This window comes from Schistocerca piceifrons, chromosome 1 (assembly GCF_021461385.2).
Source record: "Schistocerca piceifrons isolate TAMUIC-IGC-003096 chromosome 1, iqSchPice1.1, whole genome shotgun sequence".
Lineage (NCBI taxonomy): Eukaryota > Metazoa > Arthropoda > Insecta > Orthoptera > Acrididae > Schistocerca > Schistocerca piceifrons.
This window is the reverse complement of record NC_060138.1, coordinates 767541952-767555872: the sequence shown is the minus strand read 5'-3', so window position 1 is coordinate 767555872 and position 13921 is coordinate 767541952. Positions and strand designations below refer to the sequence as shown.

General features: G+C 38.7%; 1 protein-coding gene across 1 annotated transcript in view; it reads right to left on the bottom strand.

Annotated features, from left to right (window-relative positions):
* Positions 1-13921, bottom strand: part of LOC124788597 — a 46636-nt gene that overhangs the window by 21050 nt on the left and 11665 nt on the right. The window contains exon 2 of the mRNA XM_047255870.1: positions 4129-4254. Within this exon, the coding sequence (XP_047111826.1) occupies positions 4129-4254 (126 nt within the window). The remainder of the gene's footprint in view (positions 1-4128; positions 4255-13921) is intronic.

Here is a 13921-nt window from a genome sequence, read left to right as displayed (position 1 = left end):
GGCCTCCTATCTTTTGCTATTTCTGTTTTTTCCTAGATGAACGGTCTGTCAGTTCGTTCTTCATCATTGAGGCTTGTCTCACTACGCTGGAAGCATCTGTAACTTTTTTGTTGCGCCTCTAGCTGTTTGGAACGGAGTTGTAGGGCTTGAATTTAATTGTGTACCAGGATTGGGGCATGCAAGCAAAATGTTATTTGCATAATAACGTCATTTTTTCGAGGTGATAGTTAAAACGTTATAAGCGCCTCTCTTACGTCACAAAATGCGGTGGTTCCCACTGATGAGGGAAGTCTTTTTCACGATATTTATTTTGTAAATAAAAAACGGCTTCTCTTGTTGCACTGCATTTTATTTTATACAAGCTGCGTTTCGTCTTCCTTCACTTTAAAGTATCTTCAGTGGGATCTAGAATGATACAGTTTTGTTTTGATATGTATTATTAGTAAATTAAAAAAGATTTCACGTCCCTTTTTATGTAAATAAGTGATTACTTACAGTTTTTAGCGTTTTAGTTGACATGTGCGTTTTCTCTCACCTACTCACGTGCTGGAGGTCGTACTATGGCTCTATTTACGAAACATAAGCACGTTTTCATATTCTGAACGTTTCCCTTCCCACTTTTCGTCCTGTTTGCAATTGTTGTTGTGATGCACTATTAGTCTTCTGTCATTAGTTACATATATTTGATCGAAATCTGTGATATCAAGACGTATGTCTTGACACTGTGTGTCAAATCTTGTTTCGTTTGTTTACGCACATGTGGCCACCCAAACGAAGTACATCCTGAAAACTAACGTCTATTCATTTGTGTTACGTTTCTACCCGTGTGTGTGTGGTGGTTGAATGGTAGAAAGTTTTGGTGTTCAGCTGGTTTGGGTTTCTGTTTAAATGTTTCGTGGAGTGTTTAACGCACAAGTAAGTGGAAAGGGGGTTGGCTGGTACTATTATTATTATTATGGTAATAGTCCTTTTTTGTAGTGTTACTCTATTGTTCTATCTATTAGTGTAAACAATGAGTTGTTTGGCATGTGTACTTGATCATTCAACAGGGTTTTCTTTCTACTTTGGTTTTCTATACGTGGCAATTTCCTTACATGGTTAGGAGGTGTCTTTTATTGTTGATTACAATTATTTTCATGTCTTCTCCTCTAGTGGTTAGTTTGTGATTGTGTTCTCTTATGTGTTCTGCAAATGTGGAGTGGTTTGTCCAGTACTTGCAGTCTCACATGTGTCCTCTGTATCTGACATCAAATGTTCTGACTGTCTTATGTATCTGCCATCGCAAGTGTTATCCTATAATTGATATATACCTCCTCTCTGGTATATATCTTTATTTTCCTGTCCTTTTGAGCTGTACTTTTTGATAGAATTATCTGTCGTGTATGATATGTTTATTCCTTTCTTTTGACGGTGAAGGTGATATATGTCCGAGTTTGTGTTTGTATGTCATTGCGAACCCTCTTGTGTTTTCTCTTCTATTTTTTCAATTATTGTGTGTAGTTGTTATGGTATTGAATGTTTGTGATCGTGTTTGGTTCTGTTGTGATGTTGTCAATGGTTTTGTGCTTTCTGTTTTTATTTTACTTTTAATTTTGTTGTTTAGCTTTGTGACCATGTTGCTATTGTACCCATTATTTCGGACTATCTGCGTTATTATGTTCCGTTTTTTTGACAGTTTCTTTGTTGAGTGGAACTGTATTGTATATACAGAGCATGTGTCGAAGTGCTGCTTGCTTTTGTGGATGTAGGGGTTCAAGCATTGGGGAATGATAATGTCAGTTGCAGAGGCTTTACAGTAGATTTCAGACATACGCTTACCATTTTGTTTTTTGGACTGTTATATCCAGAAAGTTAATTTGGTTATTCTGTTCTCTTTCCATACTTAATTTTATATTTTTATGAATCTTGTTGATGCCAGTATGTAACTTTTCAGTTTTTGTTTGTGGTTCATCTATTGATGAGAGGATGTCATCCATATACATGAACCAATATATTATGTTGTAGTCTTTTGCTAATATTTTTGTGCAAATTATCTGTTCAGTGTGATTTATAAAAATATTTGCTAACGCTCTTGACCCTGGTGACCCCATTGGTAATACATCTTCTTATAAATAAAATTCATTATTGAATTGGAACTAATTTGGTTCTGTTATGAGTTTTACTAAAGTATTTCATTAATCTGTCCATCAGGGAGCTGACTATGTGTATTCAGGTTTTTATCTATCATTTCTATTGTTTCTGGTACAAATATGTTGGAATACATGCTTTCTATGTCAAATGCGAAGAGTGTTGTTGTGTCTGGAATTTTCACATGTTTTTATTTTTTGTATTAGCTGTGTAGTGTTTTTAATGGTTCTATCTTCTTGTACTTTTTCAGGCAGTAATTTTAGCATGTATCCTGCAAGCTTGTAAGTGGAGGATTTTCTGAAATCCAGTACTGGTCTCACAAGAAGATTTGGTTTGTGGATCTTTGGCTGGCTTCACAGGATAGTTGCAGTGGGATTAATCAGTGACAGCATTCATGTTTCTGTGTTATCCAGTGTGATGCCTATATTTTTAGACTGTTTTTACTTTTGTCTGAAATTTGTCTGTTTTGTTTGATTTTAATTTTGTAATGTTATTTTGTGAGATGAATTCTTATGTTTTTATCGCTGTATAGTTCTTTGTCTGTGAGTACTACTATGTTCCCCTTGTCTGATTTTGAAATAATGACATTTTGAAGTTTTTTCCTAAGTTTTTTAAGTGTTACAGATTATGTGTTTTTGTTGGTTTTGTGTGTTGCTGTATTTTCATATTGTTGATTATATTATGAATTTCTTTTTTTCCTAGTTCTCGAGTTAGTCCATTGTTGACACTGCTGATTTCTCTCCTATTCTCCCTTGTCAATACACTTTCTGCTTCTATAATTAGACTTTCTACGTAATCTTCATCTATTTCTGAATTTACATTGTATTTTAACCCTTCCTCCAACAGCTGTCTTTCTTTATTGTTTATCTGTTCGTCTGTAAGGTTCACTAATCTTGAGCAGAATTTGTGCGAGTGATTTTCTAGGTTGTGTATATAGCTATTATGTTGTGATTGGAGTTTTTTGAGCTGACTGATCTTTCATCTATGAACTGTTTCCCTTTTTTGTACGACCTGTAGCATGTTAGCAGTTTAGAGAAAATGCAGATGTCAACTGTTTTTGAATCTACTAATCATACGTATCAAAACAAGATTGTATGATTCTAGATCCCACTGACGACGCCTTAAAGTGAGAGAAGGCGAAACGCTTCTGGGAGAAAGAATGTACAGTGCAGCAAGAGATGCGATTTTCATTTACAAAAGAAATATTTCTGTGCTTGCTGCGGAGGATGGTCACGCAAACAAACTCACTTTTTCACAATTTTTCTTACATGAACTAGATTAGCGCGCCCGCTGCTTCGCTCGTGTGGATTGTGTAGTCTGCACAGATTTTTTTTCTGTCTTTGTTTGTTTTTCTTTAATCAAGTTCTTATGCTGCTCGCAAATTGCAACATCTAAACTTTTCAGACTAGTTAAAGTCATAGAAGCATGGCCTTTTCCGAATGTGCATCTGACCACAGGCGTTTCTGGTAGCTGGAGTAGAGAAGTTTTTGTTAATCGTACATATAGAGTTCTCGTAGTGATTTTTCCAAAGACACTTTCATCCCCTAAAGCACATTCCGTTATATCTAACAGAGAATTCAAATACCAATTTTCATAGATTTATTTCATAATACTTTTCATCCCCTATTTCATTCCTATAGGGAGTTGAATTTCCAAAATCACTGAAAGATGTATTTTTATATTTCTAACTGAGAAGTCAGATACCATTTTCATAGACATAGCTTTAAAATACTTTAGTAGTTCTTTAAAAAGTAGTTATTTTCAAAAAGTCTTTCACCCACTATTTTACCCCCTTACTGCTTGAATTTCCAAATATGCTGATACACGTATATATATTCTCACTGATCTGAGTTGGTCTTCTGCAACGTGTTGTGTGGGTACAGTAAAGCGGCGCTATCTGAGTGCACTAAGTGAACACATTCGTCCAAGGGTAAAAATAACAGTAATATGTGGTATTACAACTGTCGTGTAGTGAGTTGCAGCGTCATGTACAGTACTCACTGTGATGGCATGCGGTGCCGTTGTAGTTGGGGAAGTAACCCGGGCCGCACACGCACTTGTTATCCGTGCAGTTGGCGTACTGTATAGCCGCGCAGTCGCTCGTGGAGCTGCAGTATTCGCGCAGGTCTGAAACATAAACAGAGGAAATAACACCGGCTGTCCAGTCAGATACAGCCGCATAATTATCAGTAGCTAATACTAAGATGTATATTTTAGCTGTTACTAATGCTGTAAATGTTAAATGTCATAATCTGACAAATGTGTACATTTTCATACAAAATATCTTTACATGTTATTTGGGAGAAATTAAATGAACCCCACTGACGATGTTAAAACTTTGCCCGAACATTTTTGGGTGTTAAATAAGAAGATCCGTATTTCCACAATTATACCGTAAAACTCCACTAGTATCAAGTATGTAAGTGAAGGAAATAAATACTCTGGTGATATACACGCATAAGAGCTATTGTGCTACGTTTCCTTCTATCATTTTACTAAGACATTTGTTGTCTGTGATTAGTAAATAGATGAACATCACTTTCTACTGCACCTTCTGCAATTTAATAAATATTAAAAATTTTATGCCCCTGTCCACAACCGCCAGTAGTGGGATGATTCATAGCTTTCACTCATTATGTAAGCAACACGTGTAAAATTGTAAGTACAGTTAACGACAGCGAGTCTTCTGAGTCGCTGCTATGTAAGTTAATGAGCTTTCTGTTTGTTTGTGGTAGGTTTGTGGTCACGTTCGTCAAATTTTGAAATACTTTCACCTGGATTCTTCTCATTCAGACCTGATGACGGTTGTAAAACAACATGTAACCAATACTGTTGTCTGTATGATTTTTGATTTGATATTGAAATGTGATTGCAGAGAAAAATGATGAAAGTTAAATGAAGTGACAGAGCGGCGTATGAAACGTTACTTCTAAGGCTATGTTCACATGACGGAAAATGGATACGCGTTTTCGAATTGCGCGTTCAGACATCTACCATTCAACTTACAACCGGTCACATGAGCGCGTGCTGACGCAGCTTTTACGCAAAAAGTCTGTATATCGAGAGAAACGCGCTGTTACAAAGATAGATAGCAGCCGTGTGCGCTGTCTGAGAAAGCTGACCACGTTTCCCGTCGTGACCACACATATTTTCTGTTTGTTTCTGTATTTTACTTTGTTGGACGTTGCGAAAAATGAATGAAACCGAAGGTGAGAATACTGAAATGGGCATATGAGGTGACGAAGTAGGGGAAAAAAAGCATTTTGGAATATTGCATCGGTATCGTATAAAATAGAATTTTGAAACAGCAAGCTTGGAACGACATGGTTTTCATCTTCTGTGAGTTCCCTAAGAAGAAAGGGAAAATATAAATAAGTAAAACTTTATTGGCAACAAGTAGACTTTCCTTCACATCATATAATCTGCATGTTCAAGTATACTTGCTTTAGCGAAATAGTTGGTATACTTAGCCGCTAACAAAGTGGGTCCTCCGACAAAGTGGGTCCTCCGTTTATACTCGCTCTTACAATATGCTCCGTACAATCCACAGTGACATCTAATGGGCGATGCAATATTGTTCACTTACTACACGCTACACCAAAAGTACAGCCAGCACGGCTACATGCTAAATTTGGCTAATTGTTAAACATCGTTTTTTCATAAGCAGCTGCTTTCCGCCATAGGGTCTCATTAAATTTTCCGCCATCCCAAATGTTTTATCACATACACTCACGTAAGGATGTGCCACCTGATGGTTTTCTGCTAAAGGTCTTTGTTTCAGTATAGGCCACTGTCTACAGATTTTCCAGTGAGGTTTTCGTATAGAACGAGATCCCTGAAAATTTTGAGTCACAAGCTCTTCTATAAGTGCAGATGTCAACCCAGATAAAGCGATAGTCAGTCACGTAGCACCAACAGCTCCAGAAGAAAAAAATGTCTCTAAGTGAAGCTTAAGGAACTTTAATGCTCAGGATGTAGTATTTCCGTCGAACGCTCCAATGCAGTGAGGAAAAATTGCTTACTGTTCAAGTCCTTGAGATCTTTCAATCCATTATTCATCATCTTGTATTAGCATCACAATGTCTTTTATTTACATCGAGATAACTTTACATATTTGGCGATTTATTCCAGACATAGTCAACTTTCCAATTTTATATGAACAGAGTAATTCCAGCACTGAACATCCGCATACAAGATATCCAAAACCGAAACAGATTGTGCCAGCAAACTGCAGGGACTAACGCCCTCTACCACTCGTCATCTGAGCCCTTTGGAAATTCGATCGCACGTTAGCGTGCGTCAACTGGCATTACATCTGAACTTAGCCTAAGAGTAGGAGAAGGAAGAAAGAGAATGGAAATGATAAGCATGTGGAAAACATCTTGGCTGAGACACATACTGCGAAGAAATTTCCTGCAACGAAGTCTTCGAAAAAAAGATTGCAAAGGAATGAAAAAGAGGAAGAACAAGAGGATTTTCAACGCTGTGAAAATAGTCGAAGTTAGCAGTAAACTAAGGAAGAGCCACCGGACAGAGACACTTCCAGGTATTGATTACAGCGATATTATCCTGCAAAGTCTTCCTCAGGGAAGCTCATGGCACTTGTAACTTGCTATGAACACCTGTATTCGACGTATCTGTGACGTTCAACTCTTTGATCATATTTGACAATTATAGGCTCAGTTATCCGTATACTCTGTCTCTTATATTGTCTTATCGACGCACACTGTTCCTCATATCTGTCCTCGACCTTGTCCTCATATGAACAGTACGGCAGAAACACTCATACCCATCAGAGCAAAATTATTTCCCTCCCACTTCACTGTCCTCCTTCATTGTATTAGAGAATTGAATAACATCTCCAGTATCAAAATACAGTTGGTGAAATATCTGCTAAATCAATAATGGTGACTGACATTGTCCCTGTGCTCAGTTACTATGCCTTCACATCCTTCTTTCCAATAAGATCTTTCCCATTTCGCAGAGTTCTTAGTTGGTGTAGAAGTACTGGCATTATTAACTTCATTAACTCTTAGTCAGTACTATTTATTCACATTGTCTCTACAAACAGTAAAGTCATTTTATTACTATTTGTCATATTAAAATTATTGTTATTTTTTAGCTAACAGAGATAAACAAAAGGCACTGTAGGTACGAAATCCTGGTCCGATGTAAGAGAGAGCCCGAAGGTCCTAATATGTTCAGGCTGAGTAAATAAATACACGACTCGAAAGCGCAAAGTACACAGTAATAGACAAATATACCAATACAGAAAGTAATGAATGTGGAGTGAGTGTGCCTGGCAGCCGCGACGGACGCCATTGCCAGATGGAGTGCTGGTCTACGCTGCGCCGATAGCGTTATCTGCCCTGACACCCGCCTATCACGTTACGCGACAGCCGATGAGTGGCTGCGAGGCGTTAGCTCAGCACCGCACAGTACCTACGTCGCGAGGCAAACACACGTACTCACAAACAAATTGAAGAAAAAATTAGAAAGTACCAGAAGACATCGCTCTAATATCACAGTCTAACATGTACGAAAATTTGTTACCATTTGACAGTTGAAACGACTCTAGCGACCTAGTGGTGAGAAAGCCAGCCGTAAGATTAATATTTGTTTTTAATTACTTTCTAGTTATTTGACAAAAAAATTGTTATGGTGCGAGTCGGTAAGCGTTACGTTCTGAGCACCCAAATGTTATTTTCCCCCTGCTAATATACACTACTGGCCATTAAAATTGCTACACCACGGAGATGACGTGCTACAGACGCGAAATTTAACCGATAGGAAGAAGATGCTGTGATATGCAAATGATTAGCTTTTCAGAGCATTCACACAAGGTTGCCGCCGGTGGCGACACCTACAACGTGCTGGCATGAGGAAAGTTTCCAACCGATTTCTCATACACAAACAGCAGTTGACCGGCGTTGCCTGGTGAAACGTTGTTGTGATGCCTCGTGTAAGGAGGAGAAATGCGTACCATCACGTTTCCGACTTTGATAAAGGTCAGATTGTAGCCTATCGCAATTGCGGTTTATAGTATCGCGACATTGCTGGTCGCGTTGGTACAGATCCAATGACTTGGCAGAATATGGAATCGGTGGGTTCAAGAGGGTAATACGGAACGCCGTGCTGGATCCCAACGGCCTCGTATCACTAGCAGTCGAGATGAAAGGCATCTTATCCCCGTGGCTGTAACGGATCATGCAGCCACGTCTCGATCCCTGAGTTAACAGATGGGGACGTTTGCAAGACAACAACCATCTGCACGAACAGTTCGACGATGTTTGCAGCAGCATGGCCTATCAGCTCGGAGACCATGGCTGCGGTTACCCTTGACGCTGCATCACAGACAGGAGCGCCTGCGATGGTGTATTCAACGACGAACCTGGGTGCACGAATGGCAAAACGTCATTTTTTCGGATGAATCCAGGTTCTGTTTACAGCATCATGATGGTCGCATCCGTGTTTGGCGACATTGCGGTGAACGCACATTGGAGGCATGTATTCGTCATCGCCATACTGGCGTATCACCCGGCGTGATGGTATGGGATGCCATTGGTTACACGTCTCGGTCACCTCTTGTTCGCATTGACGGCACTTTGAACAGTGGACGTTACATTTCAGATGTGTTACTACCCGTGGCTCTACCCTTCAATCCATCCCTGCGAAACCCTACATTCCAGAAGATAATGCACGACCGCATGTTGCAGGTCCTGTACCGGCCTTTCTGGATACATAAAATTTTCGACTGCTGCCCTGGTCAGCACATTCTCCAGATCTCTCACCAATTGAAAACGTCTGGTCAATGGTGGCCGAGCAACTGGCTCGTCACAATACGCCATTCACTACTCTTGATGAACTGTGGTATCGTGTTGAAGCTGCATGGGCAGCTGCACCTGTACATGCCATCCAAGCTCTGACGCAATGCCCAGGTGTATCAAGGCCATTATTACGGCCAGAGGTGGTTGTTCTGGGTACTGATTTCTCTGGATCTATGGACCCTAATTGCCTGAAAATGTAACCACATGTCAGTTCTAGTATAATATATTTGTCCAATGAATACCCGTTTATCATCTTCTTGGTGTAGCAATTTTAATGGCCAGTAGTGTAAATGGGTGGGAAGATGGCCAAATGATCTGTCGCCGTAGGAATATGAACAGCTAAGCAAAAGATTGGTTGAGCCAAGTGCGTTTTAAATAAATATAAATTAGTGGGCTGCTGATTGTTTACAACTTGTGGCTGAGGCGGACAGCTACTAACAGAGGCCCACATTACTAAATTATCAAGAGATATGAGTGATCGCAAACAGATGTAAAAACAGCCGAATCTCACTGATTCAGTGAGATAAGCTGCAACTTTCGAATATGTGTCTAATAGCAGCTTACTCCGTTTAAAACAACAGAAAATAAACATATTTCTTGCATATATTTCTGTTTGTTCTGATTATGATAGGCACTTTCCTTGACATGTAACTATCTCATATAGAGGCTAATGTTTCGCAAGTTCTTACACTTCACTCGGTATCTAATACAACAATATTTCGAAAGCGAATGTGTTGAAGATTCTTGCTGTTTGTGGCTCAGAGATAGCAACAATTCTGTAATTTGTTTCTGTATGTTGAAAAACTGTTTTATTGCTTTCGACGTTTTATTAACGCGTTTGTGTGGTTTTCTCTCCAGATGAAGTTGTGGTGGCTTATTTCGTACACTAAATAAAGTAGATACTGTGTTCCATACAAGTTTCACACGTTTCACATTCACTGATTTGACTGAAGGTGTATTGACGAAAACTTCATCTCACTGAGTAGATAAACGAGGCCTTTCTGCAGAAGGTCATGTCCTGTACGTTTACTAGCTTTTATTATTTTTTTAGAGGAATATGACTTTTTTCAGTAAGTACCTGTAGCTTAGAAGAGAGTCACAAATAAACTGTCCTGTAATTTACCTTTCCATACGTGCCAGGGATCTTAGGGAACTAAAGAAAGACAAATGTGTCGTTGTTCTTTTAGTTAGCGCTAATTTTTACGGCTTCTACATACGTTCCCTACTGTAAAAACTGTGCTACAAATCAATATAAACGTTACTATTAAACTCATCTCAACTCATCCGATATCGTATGCAGAAGTGTAGCTTTCTATCCGCTTGGAGAGCTGCTCTCGCTGCGTATAAGAAAAATGAACGAGAGTGTGGTGACTGTACGTGTTGGACTGTGCGAATAGTGTAACACCTCCTGTGTCCTAGATAATCTGTGTACGTCACTGCTCTCACTTTGGAAGACGGAAGTATCCATGGCACCCTCCTCATAAAGATGTACAGTGGCATAAAAAAAAAAAAAATTGGTGCAGACACCTTGTGCATCTAATACAAAATGTATAAATACTAGGAACATTGTATATATACCACTAACTCTGACTCAGAAAAGAAATAATTTACACATTAAAATATTTTTCCAACAAAACAGAATTAAATGAGGTTTGCTCCTGCACAGAAAAAGTACTGGCACACTGTACCACATTTGTTATTGTGCATAACAGATAGCGCTGTGCATACCAGATTTGTGCAATAGCAGTTAACAAACAGTTGAGTCACTTGCCTGACGGCCGGTGTAAAGTGCATTCACGCATTACGATGAGTCCGAAGGGGCAGGAGCATTCAGTGTCGTTTTGCAATAAGGTAGTTTTATTGCATTCGCAGTGTAAAAGTTGCCGTGAGATTGGTACAGAATTTTTTGTTAGTTATACTACAGTGCAGACTAACATCAAGATATTTCAAGAGACCGGTATAGTAGACAAAGGCAGGTCCGGGCGTCCAAGAGTACTTACAAGAAGGGAGCGTCGAAGGATAGTTCGTCTTGCTCAAAAAGAGCCCTATACAAGCGCAGGGTCGTTTGTATTGGGCACCCAGTCAACGTCCAACAAATGGGTCAGCGGTCAGACTATTAGGAATGTTTTGAACGCAACTGCTGTTCGTGGCAGATCTCCTAGAAAGAAGCCATTCGGAAGTTAACCGAAAAAAAGCTTGCAGTTCGCCTAGGATTACGTAAATCGATTGAGTTTTGGAATGCTGTGCTATTTTATGACGAATCCAAGTGTAATTTGTTTGGCCCTGACGGAAAGAGAGAAGTGTGGCGCAAACCAAATACAGAGCTCCGATCACAACATGTCCTAACTACAGTTAAACAGGGGGGGGGGGGGGGGGAGCGTAATGGTTTGGGGATGCATGGCACCTTCTGGTGTTGGTGGTCATGGATCATTGTAAATAAGTCGATCTTTTGCGAGGTGGTTTACATAGCAGTGTATAGAAACTGAGTCTTGATGGCGTCTTTTACTTTCAACACGCTTACGATCCTAAACATACGGCTCTGAGAACTCGAGTGTAGTTATTACAGAATGTTCCAAGAAGGCTTTTTACTCCACCACAGAGCCCTGATCTCAGCCCGATAGAGCGCCTTTGGATATACTTGGATACAAGAAAACGTCATTGTACAAGGAAGCAGGAGTTTCAGACGGTGTTGTAAGAGGAATGGTCGAAGATATTACTCGCAATTTGATTCACTTCAAGCCAAGACGTGACCGATGTTTCGATTTGCAAAGCTGTAAGGCTGAAAAAAGATGTTCACTTAATATTTAGAACCAAAAATACTCCGTGGAAAGTAAGAATAAAACTGAATGGTGTATGACTTTGGTGGTCAGCTCTCAGGTCTGCTTTCATCGAGTGATTGAATTCCACTAACATAAAAACTGCAAATACACAAATAATTGTCCTTTCTTCTTCTGCAACAGACAAAACTTCATTATCAATCAACAAATCATGGGTAATGCCCACACTTGTAGTCTTACCCTCCCACACATACCTATTAAATTTTTCTTAGTGTCTTCATTAGTTTCAAAGTCTTCGAGAGGCGTAAGATATAAAAAAGAAAAACTTTTTACTTATCATCATTCTCTCTTGTTATTGTTGTTGTTGGCTGCAGTTCTTGTGTCTAGGGGTACATTCTTGTGGCTGGAATTTTGACTTATGGGATTCCAGGTGACTAAATAACTGATGTACTATCTGTTGTCGTGATGTTCTTTTATTTTATCCCACTCTTCTATGTCACACTGACTTCTAATCTCCATTTTCATACAACAATCAATTAAAGTGTTTTTGACAAAATTAAAAAACATGTGCATTTCCAGCAGAGGCATGTTCACTATTCCCTTACATTCAGCAGTAATAACTATATTCCCAAAGAGTTTACAAAGCAAAAGAGTTTACAAATCTTCTTGACAAAAGAAGAATCTTTACTAAGTTATATCATTATTTTATAAATGAATCCAGAAATAAATTGAATAATTAGCATTAGATTGTGCTATTAATAATATGAATTTTAAATAAGTCAGATATTTCATAATTTCAAATATTTTTAAAACAAGAGTAATTGTAACTGCATATACATATTAGTATGTAATGATTGCAACAAATTAATTTCTTTTTTATACATTTCAGCCTGAAATATAGTACACCATATACAAAATCATATGAAGTTCATTTAGTTAAACAGCTGAGAATGTTCACCTATACAAGAATTGATAGTATACATGGTATAGGTAATTTCTATAAAAAATAAATAAATAAAAAATAAAATAAATTAATAAAAAAGAAAGGTAATGTTAGAGGAGGGTGACCTATTACAATTGGTGATCCTGAATCTGGTGATTGAAGCATCGCAATGGATGGGTGTCCTTAATTTTGTGCAATTTTTACATTGTACGGTTGCCTGAGATGTGTGGACGGACACGACAGGTATCAGGTTTACACTCTGATCTTGAATGTACCACACATAATTCCCCAGAGGCATGGGCAGGGTATCAGTTTACACCATGACCTTGAAAGCCCACTGATCCACTAGTAATAGGGTGGTCCATACTATGACGGCCGACTACCTGTCCCATCCTTTTCAAACTAAAACTGCAAGCACATAAATGCATGATATATCAATTAAACAATGACTTCAGCAGCCAGATACTTGTCATGTGTGTGCGAGTTGTGTTTGCATGAATGTGTGTGTGTATGCTGTCTATTTTCAATGAAGGCCTTGTTGGCCGAAAGCTAATTTTCTGACAGCCTTTTTGTTGTGCCTATCCATGACTCAGCATCTCCGCTGGATGGAGAGTAGTAATGATCCTGTTCATAATATTAGTATACGAATTCATTCGTCATTTTAAACTTCTCCTTAATAATGCGGTCACATTGCAGACCCTTAATTCTAATTGCACACAGTTCTATTCTCAATCGCATATGATGACATGAAAATATTAATTCCAGAGCAAGTGACCTCAGATCTTCGAATATTTTGACGAATGCTGCATCTAAACTATCGAGAGACGGAGATAATTATTAAAAAATGTCGTTGTTAATGTTAGTTGTGAAATTCGTAATATTCGGAAAATACATGAAATTATAGCCCTGGCAGTGGTTCCCCCGTATCTCCAATTTCATTTGCATTGAGAAAATTTTAGAAAACAGAGATACAATTAACTGACCCTTTCCCTGTAAATAATCATTGAGAGTGTTGAAATAACTCATTAATTCAATAACAAATACTAGGCTAATAATCGATTGAGTATCAGAAAGCTCAGGAACAGTTCAAGTAAAAGGAGGAAGAGTTGAATGGTTTCCCCATACTTAGCCATCGTACCGGAGAAATAGCTTCCGCTCAAGCCAGGGATTATATCCAAATTGAACCTATCACTCTACTGCCGAGTGTGCACTGTTTTGAAAAATGCTGACAGATTAAAACTTTAATC